Source organism: Typopeltis vanoorti, chromosome 22 (genome assembly GCF_054136105.1).
Source record: "Typopeltis vanoorti isolate ZY-2024b chromosome 22, IOZ_Tvanoo_1.0, whole genome shotgun sequence".
NCBI classification, from domain to species: domain Eukaryota; kingdom Metazoa; phylum Arthropoda; class Arachnida; order Uropygi; family Thelyphonidae; genus Typopeltis; species Typopeltis vanoorti.
In genome coordinates, this window is record NC_143570.1 from 6,433,914 (window position 1) to 6,449,667 (window position 15,754).

The following is a 15,754-nucleotide window of genomic DNA, read 5'->3' on the forward strand; positions in this document are numbered from 1 at the left end:
TGCTAACAAACATTCTTTCATAATTTCCCACGCACTAATGATATCCCAGCCTTCCAATTCCTCCCTCCATGAAAGTTCCCGAAGTTGACATCTAAGACTATTATAATCACCTGCTTTATAATTCCACATAAGTTCTCATCTCTTTGATACTCCTGCATGTCTATTCATTTTCCAAGTCAAAACCATATGGCCACTCTCTCTCCAACTGGTGGGAGAGATGTCATCTCAGTTATTATCAACTCTTCTGATGCTATAACCAAATCCAAAACTCTTGAACCTATTGTTCCCTCTGTTACATGTTGCCTAAGACATTTGTCCCTCAAGAATTCTAGAAATTCCATTCCCCTATTGCTACATGCATCTTCCTCTCTTCAATTTATACTGCTGTAGTTAAAATCTCCCATAACAATTATTCTTCTTGCACTTGCCAAACTTAATTAACTGTCTAAACATCTCCTGGTCCCCATCCTCAGTGTTCCTGGGTCTGAGCAGCACCCCCACTAAATATCCTGTCTTGCGTACCTCTACCTCATACCACATGCTCTCAAAATCATTTGTCTCACTTCCGTCCAAAGCCTCCACTCTTAGAAGACATAGGTCATCGCTCATCATAAGCAGTACCCCACCACCACACTTTCCCCTCCTATCCTGCCGAAAAATGCTGTACCCAGCGACTTCTATTCCTGTTATTATATCCTCTTTTGTCAACCACGTCTCAGTGATCCCAATAATTTTTGGCCAGGCTGATGCTATCTGCATCACCAATTCCTCTCCCTTATTCCGGATACTCCTGACATTAGTATAAAGCATATAAATGCCACTGTTTCTATACCCAGCATTATCCTCTCTAGACTCTACTGGGGCTCAGTGTTACTTACCTGATGTCGTCTCCCTTCTGCCACGTATCCATTCCCACATGAGGCCACCCCTGCTATCATCCTCCTTGGGACACATTGACTCGTTCAGAACAGCAATCTCTCCAGATGCCTACGTCCTTCCTCATTCAAATGTAAGCGGTCTCTCGCATACAATTCCTCTCTTTCCTCAAACGCACTCCATGCATCCACATATACCAGTCCTCTCTTGTCACACATTCTAGCTATTATGTCATTCAATATTACTGCTCTTCTGCTCAGCTCATCATTATCATACCTAGGCAACATGCTCACTATTTTTCCTCTGTCTTCTTCCATACAGCCTCAAGCAAAAATCTCATATCTCTCGCTACCCGACTTACATTACCACTCAAGTCATTTGTTCCTACCATCACAATCATCTCATCCACCCTTTCACCTCTCTTAATTGCCATAGCCACCCTTTCTATTGTTCCTCCTGGCAAACACTCCTCACGCATCCTATCTTGAACACCACGGATCATTGAGTCCCCATACATTATACCTCTTTCCATTCCCTCTCGCCTATTGTTTCCATTCTCTCCTCCTCTTTCATTTCCATAGGTCTCTCTCATTCCCTCTCCTCTACTGCTATTCTCTCTTCTAGCATTCCCATACCTCTCTCTCCTACTGTTTTCATTCTCTCCTCTTCAAGCACTCCCATACATCTCTCTCATGCCCTCTCTCCTACTGTTTCCATTTTCTCCACTTCTAGCACTTCCATATCCCTCTCTCGTTCCGTCTCTCCTACTGTTTCCATCCTCTCGTCTTCTAGCATTCCCATACCTCTCTCATTCCATCTCTCCTACTGTTTCCATTCTCTCCTCTTCTAGCACTTTCATATCTATCTCTCATTCCCTCTCTTCTACTGTTTCCATTCTCTCCTCTTCTAGCACCCCCATATCTCTCACTCATTCCCTCTCTTCTACTGTTTCCTTTCTCTCCTCTTCTAACACTCCCAAAATTCTCTCTCTCCCCTACTCTGATTCGCCTTGCATTTATCTTAATCTAAATTCACTCTCCCAAACAAAACCATCTCCTAAACTTTCACAGTCACTCACGCCTTCCACACCATCAACTATTATTTTCTCATTCATATATATATATTTTTTTCATTCTCTCCTATCACACTACTTGTCTTCCTACATTCATTCCCCATTCCTGGAGCAACAAGGTCGGATATTGATATTTCTAATGCACTTATTTCCTCCCACTGTCTGCATTTTGCGCACATATGCTCTCTGCCCTCTTTCACAAGCCACATATCCAATTCCCGAGACGCATACATGCTGCAAGTACTGCATGCCACAAAGTCCCTTATGATATTGCTTATAATAGAGTTCTTAAATGGTGGAGGACTTGGCGATATGCCACTTGCGACTGCAGCTGAATCCACCATTCCTTACTGCCGAGTAGCGTAATCGTTAATTATTCAATTAATAAATTCCGTTAAATAAATAAGAAAAAAGTACAAACAATTACAAGCAAAACAAACAAAACATTTAAGTACACTAAATATAATTAAATAAAATGATATATACGGTAATGAAAACTTAGCTTCATTTTGTCTTCCACCGTTATGAATTCAATTCTGACTTTAACCAAAATTTATATTGCAACAGCAACTAACTTCCAAAAATTTTTAGAAAGAATATGTTAGAAAGGATCCAGAGAAGATTCAGCTGAAATTCTCCATGCTTGCTGTGCAAGCTCATTTATTGAGAAAGAAGTAATATTTATTTGTTAATAAATGCATGCATTTATAAGCATTCCATTTAGGCTTTATTTTTGTAGACAGAAGACGTCTTAAGGCGCGGCAATAATTGAGCTTTGCATCGTGTATCAAAGGCTGATGCTTGCTCGTCTAATCAAAGCTACCTTGGCTTGCTCGGTTGTAGGAGCTTCCAGGTCCTCGCAGCAGCACTGCGATTTCATGCGCGCACATAGCCATTTCATGTCATCTCACTCTGTTGCTTAAACACAGGCCATATGCAGTCAACGTAGCTCTAGCCAGTGGGCTTCAGCCTGCCTTTACAAGTGTGCATGCTGCTTGGGAAAATTAAGTTACAACCAACTTTTTATGACGATGTTACTGACCAATTCATAAAGAAGAACTGTAGGGTAGAATTTGTATTCAAGTAGCTAAATTGAAAAAGATAGACTATCATTTGTAAAATAAATGTTGTAGTTGTATGATTAAATGTACATAAATTTCTAAATATATAGTTTTAAATGGTCAGTAATTCATTATTCCACTAATCAGACTTCAATCACACCTCTCACTCCCTGAATGATTACAAGAGCAAGCGTGAATTTCAGGACTAGCATTCACCCCTGCAAAAGTAGTCAGTGGTCTTTGGAATGTGGAGTATGAGAACAGATTGAGAGAATGTAAATTGCAAAGTCTTGTGAATAAGAGAAGAGGGGATATGATTGAGACATATAAGCAATTCAGGGGTTGTCATCAGGTTGACATGGATTTTTCATAGAATGGGAGATGGGGGAGAGGTTAGAACAAGAGGCCATCACTGGAAACTGTACAAGGGAGGGTGTGAGCAGAGCAGTGAGATGAAGGTTCTTTGCATGGAGAGTGGTTGGGAAGTGGAATGGATTGCCAGTGTGTTGTGAATGTAGACACGTTGAATCAGTTTAAGGCACAGGTTGGATGAGCATTGTGCACAATAGTGTGTACCTCCCGTGATGAGTCTCTGGCTCCATGGAAGTCAGATGTTAATAATAATAATGATGATGATGCAAAGGACACTGACCTGTAGAAGCAAGAAGATTCTGATTTCACTGTATAAGACCATGATTAGGCGACATATGGACTACTGTGCACAGATTTGGTCACCTGATTTTGAAAAGGATGAAGAGATAATGGAAAGAGTCTAGAGGCGATTCAATGTGGTAGGTTTCTGGTCTCTGGAATGTTGATAGAATGCAATTTGCACAGACTAGTGGATAAGAGGAAGAGGGGTGATATGATAGGGACATATAAGTTGGTAAGGGGTTGTTATAGGATTAATGTTAAAGTTGTTTTTCATAAAATGGTGTAAGATTGGAGGAAAACAAGAGATCATTCCAAGAAGCTGTATAAGGAGGGTGTGAACAAGGGAGTGAAAAGAAGGATTTTTGCATGGAGAGTTGTGAATGACTGGAATGCCTTGACTGAGAGTGGAGTGTCCGCAGGGATGTGAATGTATTTAAAACAAAATATGATGAGCTGTGTATATGACAAAGAGACCTCCTGCAATCATTCTTTGATTGCATGCAAGTGTTGGGATGATAAAAAAAAAATAATAATGATTAGTATCACAGAAGTGGTGAGTAAAGTATTTCAATAGTTAGTTAATAGTAAATTCAAGAATGGGTGAATAGGAATATGATATTCTATGGTGGGCAGCACAGTTTGTAAAATGTAGGTCCTAACTTAGTAATTTATTCATATTTTATAATAAAATGACAGTGGAATGAGAAAGAAAATGGTTAGTTACACCATGATACTGCAAATTCATTTGATAGAATACCACATGGTGGAGTGGAATCAAGACGAATGCGAATGGGTAGTAAAGTACCTCTGGGCTACTGTGTAATTTGCATATTGTTGATAAAGGAAATAATTTAAGGGGGGGGGTATCCAGTTTTTTGCTGATGATGATGCAAAACTGGTTAGGGCAACAGTTGATATAGATGATGTAGATAACCTGCAGGATGATTTAAATAAATCAGCAGTATGAACAAAGGAGAATGGTTGTCAATTTAACGTTGTGCACTTCTAGATGAAAAGATTACATATTTTGTATCATACTGATACTACTAGATTGCAGGTAATTGACAAGAGTGGGGATTTGAAATTCAGAGGCCATACTGCAAAAGTTGGCAAAATGGCTCAAAGGACTAATTGCATGTTGAAGAATACACATACCCAAGAAAGGGAAGTTATTACCCCTCTTTATAAAGGTTACTACTACTAATAATAATAATACAGTTTCATGGTATAATAATTAGACCACACAAGCAATTTTGATTATAAGATACAAAGTTTTAGTGTATATTACCTCACTACAATAATTGATGTATTCCAACATTACCAGACCGCTTTTCACTAATGAATTTACTGCATGTGGAACATGGCACCACAAAATGCTTACACAATGATAGTAGTTATCTACTCAAGCAGTTGGATATTGAGAATACCACATGGCGGAGTGTGAAGAATTATATTCTTGGTTTTATCCTTTATCCAAGCGTAAGCAAACAAAGTTTGCACGTGAAGTCGCTTTACTATTGGGTTACTTGTATATACAGGCTAATGACTTCAAAACCAATTGCCTTAGTATCCCATAATGCAAGACACATATCCTTATGGACATGTATAATGGTATGTATTAGGGGAGGGGGCCATTACCCAGACCGGTAAGTCTGGGTAATGAAGTCTCATCAGTGGCAGCTAGACCCAGAAGAGATACCAAGGTTGAAGTAATGCAGAAGTCAAACATTTCTCATATACAAGTAGTCAAAAGGTGTCACACCTTATTACTAAAATACTCTGGATTAGATATAGATGTGGAAAGTTTTTTCACTTGGTTATACTATAAATTAAAGATGCCAAGAAATTACAGTAATCCCTAGATTAATGCGCCTAACTAATGCGTTCTTTAAAATGGGCATATTAATCGAAAACACACTAATCAAATATAATAACCTATGGAAAAAGTATAATTCTTTCCTCACATTTCTTTTTTGACACTTAATTTTTTTTATAAAGAATCAGGGTATGTCTCAGGGTCTAGATAAAGTAAAACTATGAAGCTGAAAGACAATAAAACATTCAGAATATAAATTTATTATTCTACTTCTTAACAAAGAATTGAGCTAATTGAATTAACGAAGTTTTGCAGGCATTCTGTTTCTTTTTTTGTACAACTGACAGTATGGCCCTATTGCCTCTTCTACTCTTCTGCAAACTTTACTGCTCCTCTGTTCATCATGGTCAGCCTCTAAGCATTGCTGCTTAAAAACTTCGATTGTATAAAAAATATTTTCAAATTGTTTCTGTGAAATCTCTTTTGGCTGACTGTCAGTGATTAAATTTTCTTCATATTCTTTAGGATATTCCTGCTGTGCATCTAAATTTAGCAGGTCAGAATCAGATTTAATTAACTCTAGGATTATTACTACAATAAAGAACCAAGAAGCTATTTTTTCGGTGACGTAAATTAAGTTAAGGGGATAATAAATCCCTCATTATTTCTAAGCTGAATAAGAAATTCGAAGATCGAAATGTAGGATTTTCATGCTGAAGAACATTCAGCTCGGCGAGTCCAAGCGTGAGTCAACACCTGGTAGTACAACACTAGGGCGGCTCAGAGCAAAGGTGGAGCAAGTTTCGATCACTGTCCTTAATATTTTCTCACAATGTAAAACGCAGCTCCTAGGAGATGTATTACTGTTTTACATTATGAGGGAAGGTCACTACCCAGACCAGTTTCGACCTTTATTGAGGTCTCATCAGAGTTTCTTATTTGGCTTTGAAATAACGAGGGATTTATTATCCCCTTAATTTAATTAACTCTAGGATGTTATCACTGTCAATCTTCCAGTTTATGTCCAATGTTGGCAATTTCCTCAACAACTATCCATTTCATTTGAAAAGCGTCTAAAATCATTTGTAGAATGTGGAAGAACATGCTTCCAAACAGCTTGCATATTGCTAGAAGTAATTTCATTTGACTCTGTGACTTTATAACCTGCCTGGTTGGCCGAGTGGTTAGCATATCCACCTTCCAGCCAAAAGGCTGTAGGTTCGAATCCCACCATGGGCATGGATGTTTGTGATTGTCTGTGGAAATACTAGTGGTGGTGGACAGTAGATGCCATTGGTGTAGTTGGTGGATTGAGGGTTGGAGACAGAGGACTGTACAGTAGGTACCCTCGCTCGATGAGTCTGTGGACTTCCTGGAGCTGTTCATGTAATAATAATAATAATTATAACCAGGCTGAGGTTTCTCTGATTTAGCCAGAAAAGTCTTGGGATGCATTTGCTTCCAAAAAAGGCAGGTTCCATTGACATTAAATATTTGTTGTCCACAATAGCCCTCTTCCACAATTTTCTTCAAAATTTCTGGATAATTTGCACCCACCTCCTTATCTGCACTTGCAGTTCACCGGTGATTCGAACATTATGTGGGCTATTTCTCTTTTTGAAACGCTCAAATCACCCAACACTAGTGTGGAATTCTTCTTTTTTTCCATCATTGATAGCCCTTTCTTTTAAGGTTGCAAAGAGACTTAATGCTTTTGATTTAATAAGGTCAGTGCTTAGAAGGATCCGTTTTTGGTTACAATCTTTGATCCATGTAGAAAAAAGTCTCTCTAACTCGATCAATATAAACTTTGATTTCGAGTGGTCTTCATGCATAAATTTGAAGCAGCGCCTTACCTTTCTCTCTGTATTCAGCAGCTTTGCTTAAAATTCTCTTATAGTTGATTCACCCATTTTGCGTTCTGGTCCTATCTTTGCTCTGGACTTGCCTTGTTCATTTTTCTTTATTATTTCAAGTTTTTCTTCTAATGATAACTTTTTGAATCTTTTTCACACTTCCACTTTTTTGCTCACTAATTCTTTTACTCATGATTAAAGGTTGGGAAAACACTTTAAAATAAATAAGTAAGGAAAACAACTGCAAAGGAGGCATGAGATATGATCAGCAAAATGCTATGTAATCAGCAGACGACATAAAATTTGGCAGTAATGGAACATAGTGCACATGGAAATAGTGTAATATGCCATTAAAAAATAACTTTGTAAAATGTTTTAAATCGGTAACTAAATTATTTCATCCTGGTGAGTGATTTTTTAAAATAGTTAGAGCCATAACAAAATGTATAGATAGAAAATGTTTAATATCTATAACATTTATTTTTAAGATGTATATAGGTAACTAATCAAATTTTAGAAGTGCATTAATGTATTTGGGTAAAGAAAAAAAAAATGATGCACTAATTGAAAACTCACTAATCAGAAATGCATTAATTGAAGATTTGCTGTATATTCTTGGTTTCATCCTTTATCCAAGTAAAAACACATGCTGGCCTGGTTCGCAAAGTGGTTAGCATATCCATTCTCCAGCCAAAAGGCTGCAGGTTTGAATCCCACAGTGGGCATGGATGTTTGTGATTGTCTGTGAAAATACTAGTGGTGGTGGGCAGTAGATGCCGTTGGTGTAGATGATGGTAGTTTCGGTTCGTTGTAGTTGGTGGATTGTGAGTGGTGGTGTCAGAGTTGTAGAGTAGGTGCCCTCCCTCAATGAGTCTTTGGACTCCCTGGAGGTGTCACATAATAATAAAGAAGCAAAGTTTGCATGTGAAGTAACTTCATGACTGGGCCACTTGTATATAGAGGCTAATGACTTCACTTTGATTGCTTAGTATCCCATAATGCAAGCCACATAACCTTAAAGACATGTACAATGCTATGCATTATGAGAAGGGCCACTACCCAGACTGGTTTCAACCTTTATTGAGTTCTCATCAGTAGAAGCCAGAAGAGATACCAAGTAATGTATAGAGATTCCAGTAATGCATAGCATTATACATGTCCATAAGGATATGTGCCTTGCATTATGGGAGACTAAGGCAATCAATGTGAAGTCATTAGCTTCTATATACAAGTGGCCCAGTCATGAAGTTACTTCACATGTGCAAATTTTGCTTATACTTGGATAAAGGATGAAACCAAGAATATAATTTCTTGGCATCTTTAATTTAAGCAGTTGGATAAAATCAATGGTTGAGAATAATGCAGTTTCATTATGCCCAACATAACAAAAATACCATGATATCTTCTGTTAATCAAATCATTCAGTATAGTGAAAAACAAGATAGAGATTTGATCTCTATGTGTTTCATTCATAATAGTCATCAGCAGACTTACAGTAATCTCTCAGTTATCCAACCACATTAGGAGAGCAATTGGAGGCACAATTACATGGTATTGTAAAAGAAATCATTTGCAACACTAACCCATTCCATACGTTTATTAATCTCTAAGCAAAAAATCTAGTCCTCAAGCTCTTGTTAACCATACGACTTCCAAGGGTAAGTTGTCCTATTGTTGTTCTCAACTGTCCTGCCATATGCTGAAAAATTTCTTCAGCATATACTCTATAAAAACCCTTTAATAACCTATATATTTCTTCTATATTTCCTATTTTCCACCTATCAACTAAACTTTCTAATCCACAATCCTTTACTCCAACGATTCTTTCACTTGCCTTTGTATCTTCTCCAACACTTTCCCATCCATAAAAAAACCAAAGTGATCAATCGGACAAATTTCATGTTACTGCCTCAAAGAGGGAAAAAAAACTCATCTCTAAATTTTCAGTGTATTCTTCAACATCCAGGCAATCCTTTCAGCTACTTGCTTGCAATATGTCCTCAAAATCCTATCCAAACCTATATCAAAAAATTGTTCAGTTATGTGCAGCATAACAAAATGTGCATGAAGTTTCTTGAATAATTATCACATAATATTGATATTAAGTCTTGCCATCTGCAACAAAAATATGACTATCACATCCAAAATATTTTGGAAATAAGTCTGCTCTCAATAAGAACCCACATCATAAATGGAAGACATTATTATTATTACCACCACAACCAGAGGATCCCTATGGGGTTGAGAGAAGTCTACTTTAGTCATCACAGTCATTTGTACCACACCCCATTTATGATTCACTGTCTAATGCTCTCTATCCTTCCTTACCTACACATACCATTCTTAATGCAAAAACTTCTCAATCCTCCCCCTTGTTCAAAGAATAGCTCCTTGCCCTTCCCCTCCCTTAGTTTACATCATCATCATCATCATGCGTATCAAGGACTTCTAAGGCCTGTTCCAGCCTTAGAAGGGGGGGGGGGTGTAACCCCTAGAGAGTGCATCCCCTGGGTGGCGGATAGGGGAGCCCACCATGTATGTGTGTGTATATACATCTATGTGTGTGTGTGTGTATATATGTATATATGGTGGGGTGGTCCGAATATACTGAATAAGGACTCGTGACCCAACAGGACCATAAGGGGCAATCATCTTGATTGTAAGGGAAGTGCACTACCATGGACCCCTAGCTGGATCTGTCCTCTTCTTCTTCTACTTTGAGGAAGATGATCCACTCACTTTAATCTTTCCTATAAGGCCTATTCAGCCAACTCTTCTTATTTTATGACCCTCATGCTATTAGAGTACTCGAGGGCCATGGGGTCTTTCCATTTCTGGGCCTTACAACTATGTCCCCTCTATAAACCTTTACTATAATTTTACTCTATTCTCCTATAATCTACTCTTTCCCCTTCAATATACCCTATTCCTCCCTCAGTTTTGCCTCAGAAAAACCTTCCTAGTGCTCATTCTGAATTTGTTCCACAATCAAAAAAAGGAATCTTTCATCAACCTGCCTAAAAATTACTGTATGAAACCTGCAGCAACTGTAAGTTGTAAAAAATATTACTGTAAAAAAAGTATTACTGTAAGAAGCCTTCCTCAACTCATCTAAAATATAACTGCTATAAAGATTTCTGCATTTAAAAATCAAAGTATGCACATAACCAAATACACAATAATTGCTCTCCAAGAGTATACTAAAAAAAACTTCAATATTGTTCTTTATAGCCAGGCTAGTCAAAGAAGGAAGAGATGCAACAGATGCAAGGAATTCAAAGGTTCACTTAGAGAAATTAGAAATGTTAACTGCTATCTGACTTTTAAATAAAAAATTAATTTAAAAGACACTGAAGAAATATAAACTAGAAATAAATTGCATGTTATTCAATAAAGATGGATGCAATAAATAAGATTTAGGGAATTCATGACTTTTTCTTTTATTAAATTCATGGCATTTTATTACATTTTAATCATCATCATCATCTCCAAATTCCTGATATGTACCCTCAAGGGGTGTACAGGATAATCATGATACTACTACATGAGAAAGTTACACCACAATGTAAAATGATGGTACAAAATTAAATTTTAAATATAATTTAAAAGTTTCTTGAAAAAAAGCACAATAAATAAATAAATATTCATGTTAATTAAATAAAGGAGTATGCAATAAATAATATTTGGGAAACGCAAGAATTTCTTATTAAATAATATTTGGGGATGCAAGAATTTCTTATTAAAGTTCCTAAATCAATGCTTAATAATAAAGCTTAAATTAATTTAATATACTACCTTTGGTTTCACGGTATTAGTTACCAAATGGGAACGATATCAGCAGTGCATAGGAAGCTTTGAAAAGATGCTTCAATGACTGTATTCAAAGAATTTAGAATCAGCTGACCTGGTTGGCCGAGTGGTTAGCGTATCAGCTATCCAGCCAAAAGACTGCGCATTCAAATCCAACCGTGAACATGGATGTTTGTGATTGTCTGTGAAAATACTAGTGATCACAGTGGGAGGTAGTTGGTGTAGTTGCAGTTCATTGCAGTTGGTGGATTGAGTGGTGGAGGCAGAGAGTTGTAGAGTAGGTGCCCTCCCTTGATGAGTCTTTGAACTCTCTGAAAGTGTCACATAATAATAATAATAATAATATTAATTTAAGCCTACAATTCAAAAAACAAATAGAATGGAAGTGACAGTCTTATTAAGCAAGAGATCCATAAGAAGAAGGATGATGTGGAAACAATATCGTGAAAACAAGAGTGAGAGGAGATATGAAATATATAACCACAAGCCAGAAAAATTATGAGTATTGTACAGAAAACTAAGTTGGAATATGAAAAGAATTTGGTTGTACAGACTGAAGGCAACTCAAAAGAATTTCAATGCTATGCTGCAAAAAGAAAGAATGAATGCAGAAGAATAACTTTGCTGAATGCAGACAGTACCCTTGTATCAGAATCAGATGGAATATTTCAAATAATGAGTGCTCACTCTGCCAAGAACTATCAACTTTGTGATTATATAACACAGTGCTACCACATTGGATAAAGAGATAGAGATGCATGAGGTTCAAAAGCTGTTGAACCTCATGCATCTATCATGAAAAGAAAGAGGTTCAAAGGCTGTTGCATAACCTGGATAAGAATTCAGTGATAGGGACAAATGGAAGATAAGGAAGTATGCAAAAGGAATGTTTGCATATTTTTGCATACTTCCTGATATGCAAAAGGAATGTTCAACCAAACTCATTAGGCTCCTGATATATTTGTATAATTTCAGCCTTAGCTCAGGAAAGAATGCATGATAATCCCATTGCCCAAGGATGTCTATCAACCTATCAGTATATCTGGAGTGATTATGAAAATTTAAGAGAAGTTGTAAGAATCTGCATACAAAAATGGGCGACAAAGAAGCTATGCTTTGTAACGAACAGTATGAGTTGACTAAAGGGGGGGGGGGATCAAGTCTTTATTTCATAATAAAGTTAAGGCTGTGTTATATAAAGAGAATGGACACACTATAATATTGCTGGACTTTGCTAATGCATTTGATAGGATACCATTCATGTTAGAGGTTTAATGTAATATTAACAGCACTGAGAAAGGATTAAAACTAATTTTAATACTTCCAATATTTCGTCTCTGTCACAGAGACATCTTTGGGGATTACAAAAACTTTTTGTAACAACACACACACACAAATACAATACAAAGTGAAACTAAAGTCCTATCTAGGTGGTGCGCCCTCTATGGGCATTTGCAGGTGGCCTGGGATGTAAAGAGGGATCTCTGATAATTAAAGTTTCCCAAATTTTGGGAAGTTTAATGCAACCATATTTGTTTAAATTAGGCTGATTCCTGAGTGCAGATGCAGATTCAAAGAATAGTCATTCTTTTTTGAATTTACTATGGTAGAGCATGGTAGTTTTTTTCCAGGAGATCCTGTGGGATGTATCCAAAACATGGTCTGCAAGGCCAGATTGACCATAATCGTGTTTGCAGATGCAAGTTCTTACATCTGCAAATGTAAGTGTTTGACAAATTAAAACTAATTTGTTAAAAATTAGTTTCAACAAATTCGCCGGTAAAATAGCCTTTCGGCTTATTATCTTTGTAGTTTTAATCCTTTCTCAGTGCTGTTAATATTACATTAAACCTCTAACATGAATTCTTCACAGCACTTAAGCCTCAACACACACACAGATAGGATACCACATGAAAGGTTTGTTGCATAAAGCAGAAAATATGGGATAAGAATGTAAACTATTGACTTAGATAAGTGGGTGGATGAAGGACAGGTATCAAAAAAGTGCTATGTGGGGGGGGGGGATCTGCCAGATTTAAGGTGACCAGTGGTTTACCCTAGAGATCAGTCCTTGGACCATTGTTGTTTAATAGATATATCAATAAGGGCCTAACAAGAGATCCTCAATTGTTTGTTAATGATGAAAAGATAGGCAGAGTAATCAAAGTTTATGCTACTGATATATGGCATTTACAGGGTGAATTGAATAGGCTCCAATTCTGGCTGTCAATTTAATGTTAATAAGTATAAAGTTATGCACTTTGGTGTGATGAGATATCCAAAATCATATTACATTGGCGAGATTATGTTTGGAGTAACTAATGAGGCTGGAGATCTTGGAGTCATGGTGGAAAGGAATTTGAAGTCAAAGGGTCACATAGCAAAAATTGCAACTACAACCCAGAGGATAACTGTGATGCTGAAACGAACATTGATGTAAAGATATGAAAGTCATTTTGAAAAGGGTGCAAAGATGATATCTAGATTATGGAATTATAGATTATTAGGACAGACTGAAAGTATTGCAGACACTGAAAGACAAGAGAAAGAGGGATGATATGATGGAGGTGTATAAACTTGTGAGAGAGCACTACAGAATATTGGGTGGTAAAATTTTGTGTTATATGAAGGTGGAGAGAGAACAAAATAACATCCTTCACAATTAAGTTTGTGTGCGGTTAAGGAATGGACGTAATTAATAGGCAGAAATTAGTTGATAGGCGGAAAAGGGGAGATATGATTGAGACATACAAATTGCTAAAGGGTTTCTATAGGATTAATTCAAAGGATATTTTTGAGATCAAGACTGGTGGTGGGAGAACTAGAGGACACCTATGGAAGTTGGGAAAGAGTGTGGTTAGCAAGGGTGTTAGAGCTGGGTTCTTTACTTTTAGAGTGGTAAATGAGTGGAATAAGCTGCCAGAGTCTGTTGTGGGTGCTATGACGGTGAGCGAGTTCAAGGCAAGGTATGATAGATACTGTGAGAATGTCGTATAGTTGTGTGGACATGATGTTTAGGGCTTCCCTCGATGAGTCTCCCTGGAGTCACCTGTAATAATAATAATAATAAAAATTGTGAACAGTGAAGTATGCCTGCTGAAGTAGTGAGTGAATCTAGTATGAATGAGTTTAAGAAAAGGTATGACCTCCCTCCAGGTCTAATAATAACATATCATAAATAAAAAGAAATTATTTTATTATAATGTTCAATATTCTTGTCTATTTTATTTCTCATTGTGTGCATTTATTTGAAAGCCGTAATAACGTATTTAAGAACTTATTAATCACATTAATAAAATAACATTATTTAAATAACTGTTTTAATTGCATAATTAAATAATAAAACTGGGTTCATCAATTAATTTAAAATGTATTTATTTAATTCAAAATTGTCTCACATAATGTTAAAAATATTATATTAATAATTAAAAAAAAAAAATAGGATAACACAATGCACATTTCACTTCATCCACACCCCAGCGTTGTTTGGAAGACCCTGCTTGACTTAAAAGTAATAATTCCTAAATATCAACCACTTTCCGTTGTAATACATATATAAGAAAATTCGCATTAATGGACAAAACTCGCAGTTATTAACAGGAATGTTAATAACTGCGATTTTTTTAAATTTAATTATTCCTGTTGAATGATTAAGTTTGGCAACAAGTGCCCAAATAAAGCTATTTTAATAATTTATATATTCATCACCTAAATATAGTAATTCTTTCGATATAGCTCGCCCAATTCCAGTTGCACCTCCCGTTACTATTGCAACCCTATTTGAAAACAACGACTTTTTAAATACCGATGCGACTTTTAAATTAGACATATCAGGAAATAACTGTGGCAACAACGTAAATAAGATTATTGGGGAAAGTAATTTTACATGGTTATTTTGATAGCAAGATATCAATCTATGAATATATTCTCTAACGCCGTTTTATTCCCTCAAAGTGAAGCTTTATTCCCTAAAGGTTCTAGATGGAACTGTCTTAGCCCTAATTTTATAAACTCGGGAGACAGCAGGCCATAATCCATCGCCGACACAAGTTTTTTTTTTTTTTTTTTAAATGACTTCTACCTGCGAACGATTGTAGACGTATAGTAGGAAAACATTGTGGGCGGACTAAGGCATTATTCTCTATTTATATAAATTTTATACACTTTTAAGTATTATATGATACTACTAGTACTACTAATAACAATCATAATATGCATTCCGTTGACGCCTTTTATTCCCCTACATGAGTGGGCGAAGTCATTTTAGCCTTATCTAACTTTTGGAGAATGAGGGGGAGGGGGGTTGTTCAGTTTCAATCTCCACAGGTAGCCAATCATAGAGTGCTGGCCCAAGACTATCACTAATTATAAATGGCATACGGTGAAGAGAAGCAGATAAGTATCATAAAAATTACGAAAATATTAAATAATAAAAATTAAGAAATATAAAAAAATTTAATAATCAATATTTTTATTCATCGTAACCTACTCCAGCTGGCTTTCTATATTTGGTTTTTGATGGCTCTTCATAGCACTTGAATACGTCTGACCACTGTTCTGTCATCACCTTATTTCCTTTAAACAATTTTCAACTTAAATGAAAGTAATT

The 15,754-nt window shown here is 36.5% G+C and overlaps 1 protein-coding gene across 1 annotated transcript in view; it reads right to left on the reverse strand.

Annotated features, from left to right (window-relative positions):
• LOC150094134 (peroxisomal trans-2-enoyl-CoA reductase-like) overlaps positions 1-15,041 on the reverse strand; it is a 185,615-nt gene extending 170,574 nt beyond the window's left edge. The window contains exon 1 of the mRNA XM_090411729.1: positions 14,854-15,041. Coding sequence (XP_090267855.1) covers positions 14,854-14,974 — 121 coding nt within the window. The 5' untranslated portion in view covers positions 14,975-15,041. The remainder of the gene's footprint in view (positions 1-14,853) is intronic.
• Between the last annotated feature and the right edge of the window lie 713 nt (positions 15,042-15,754).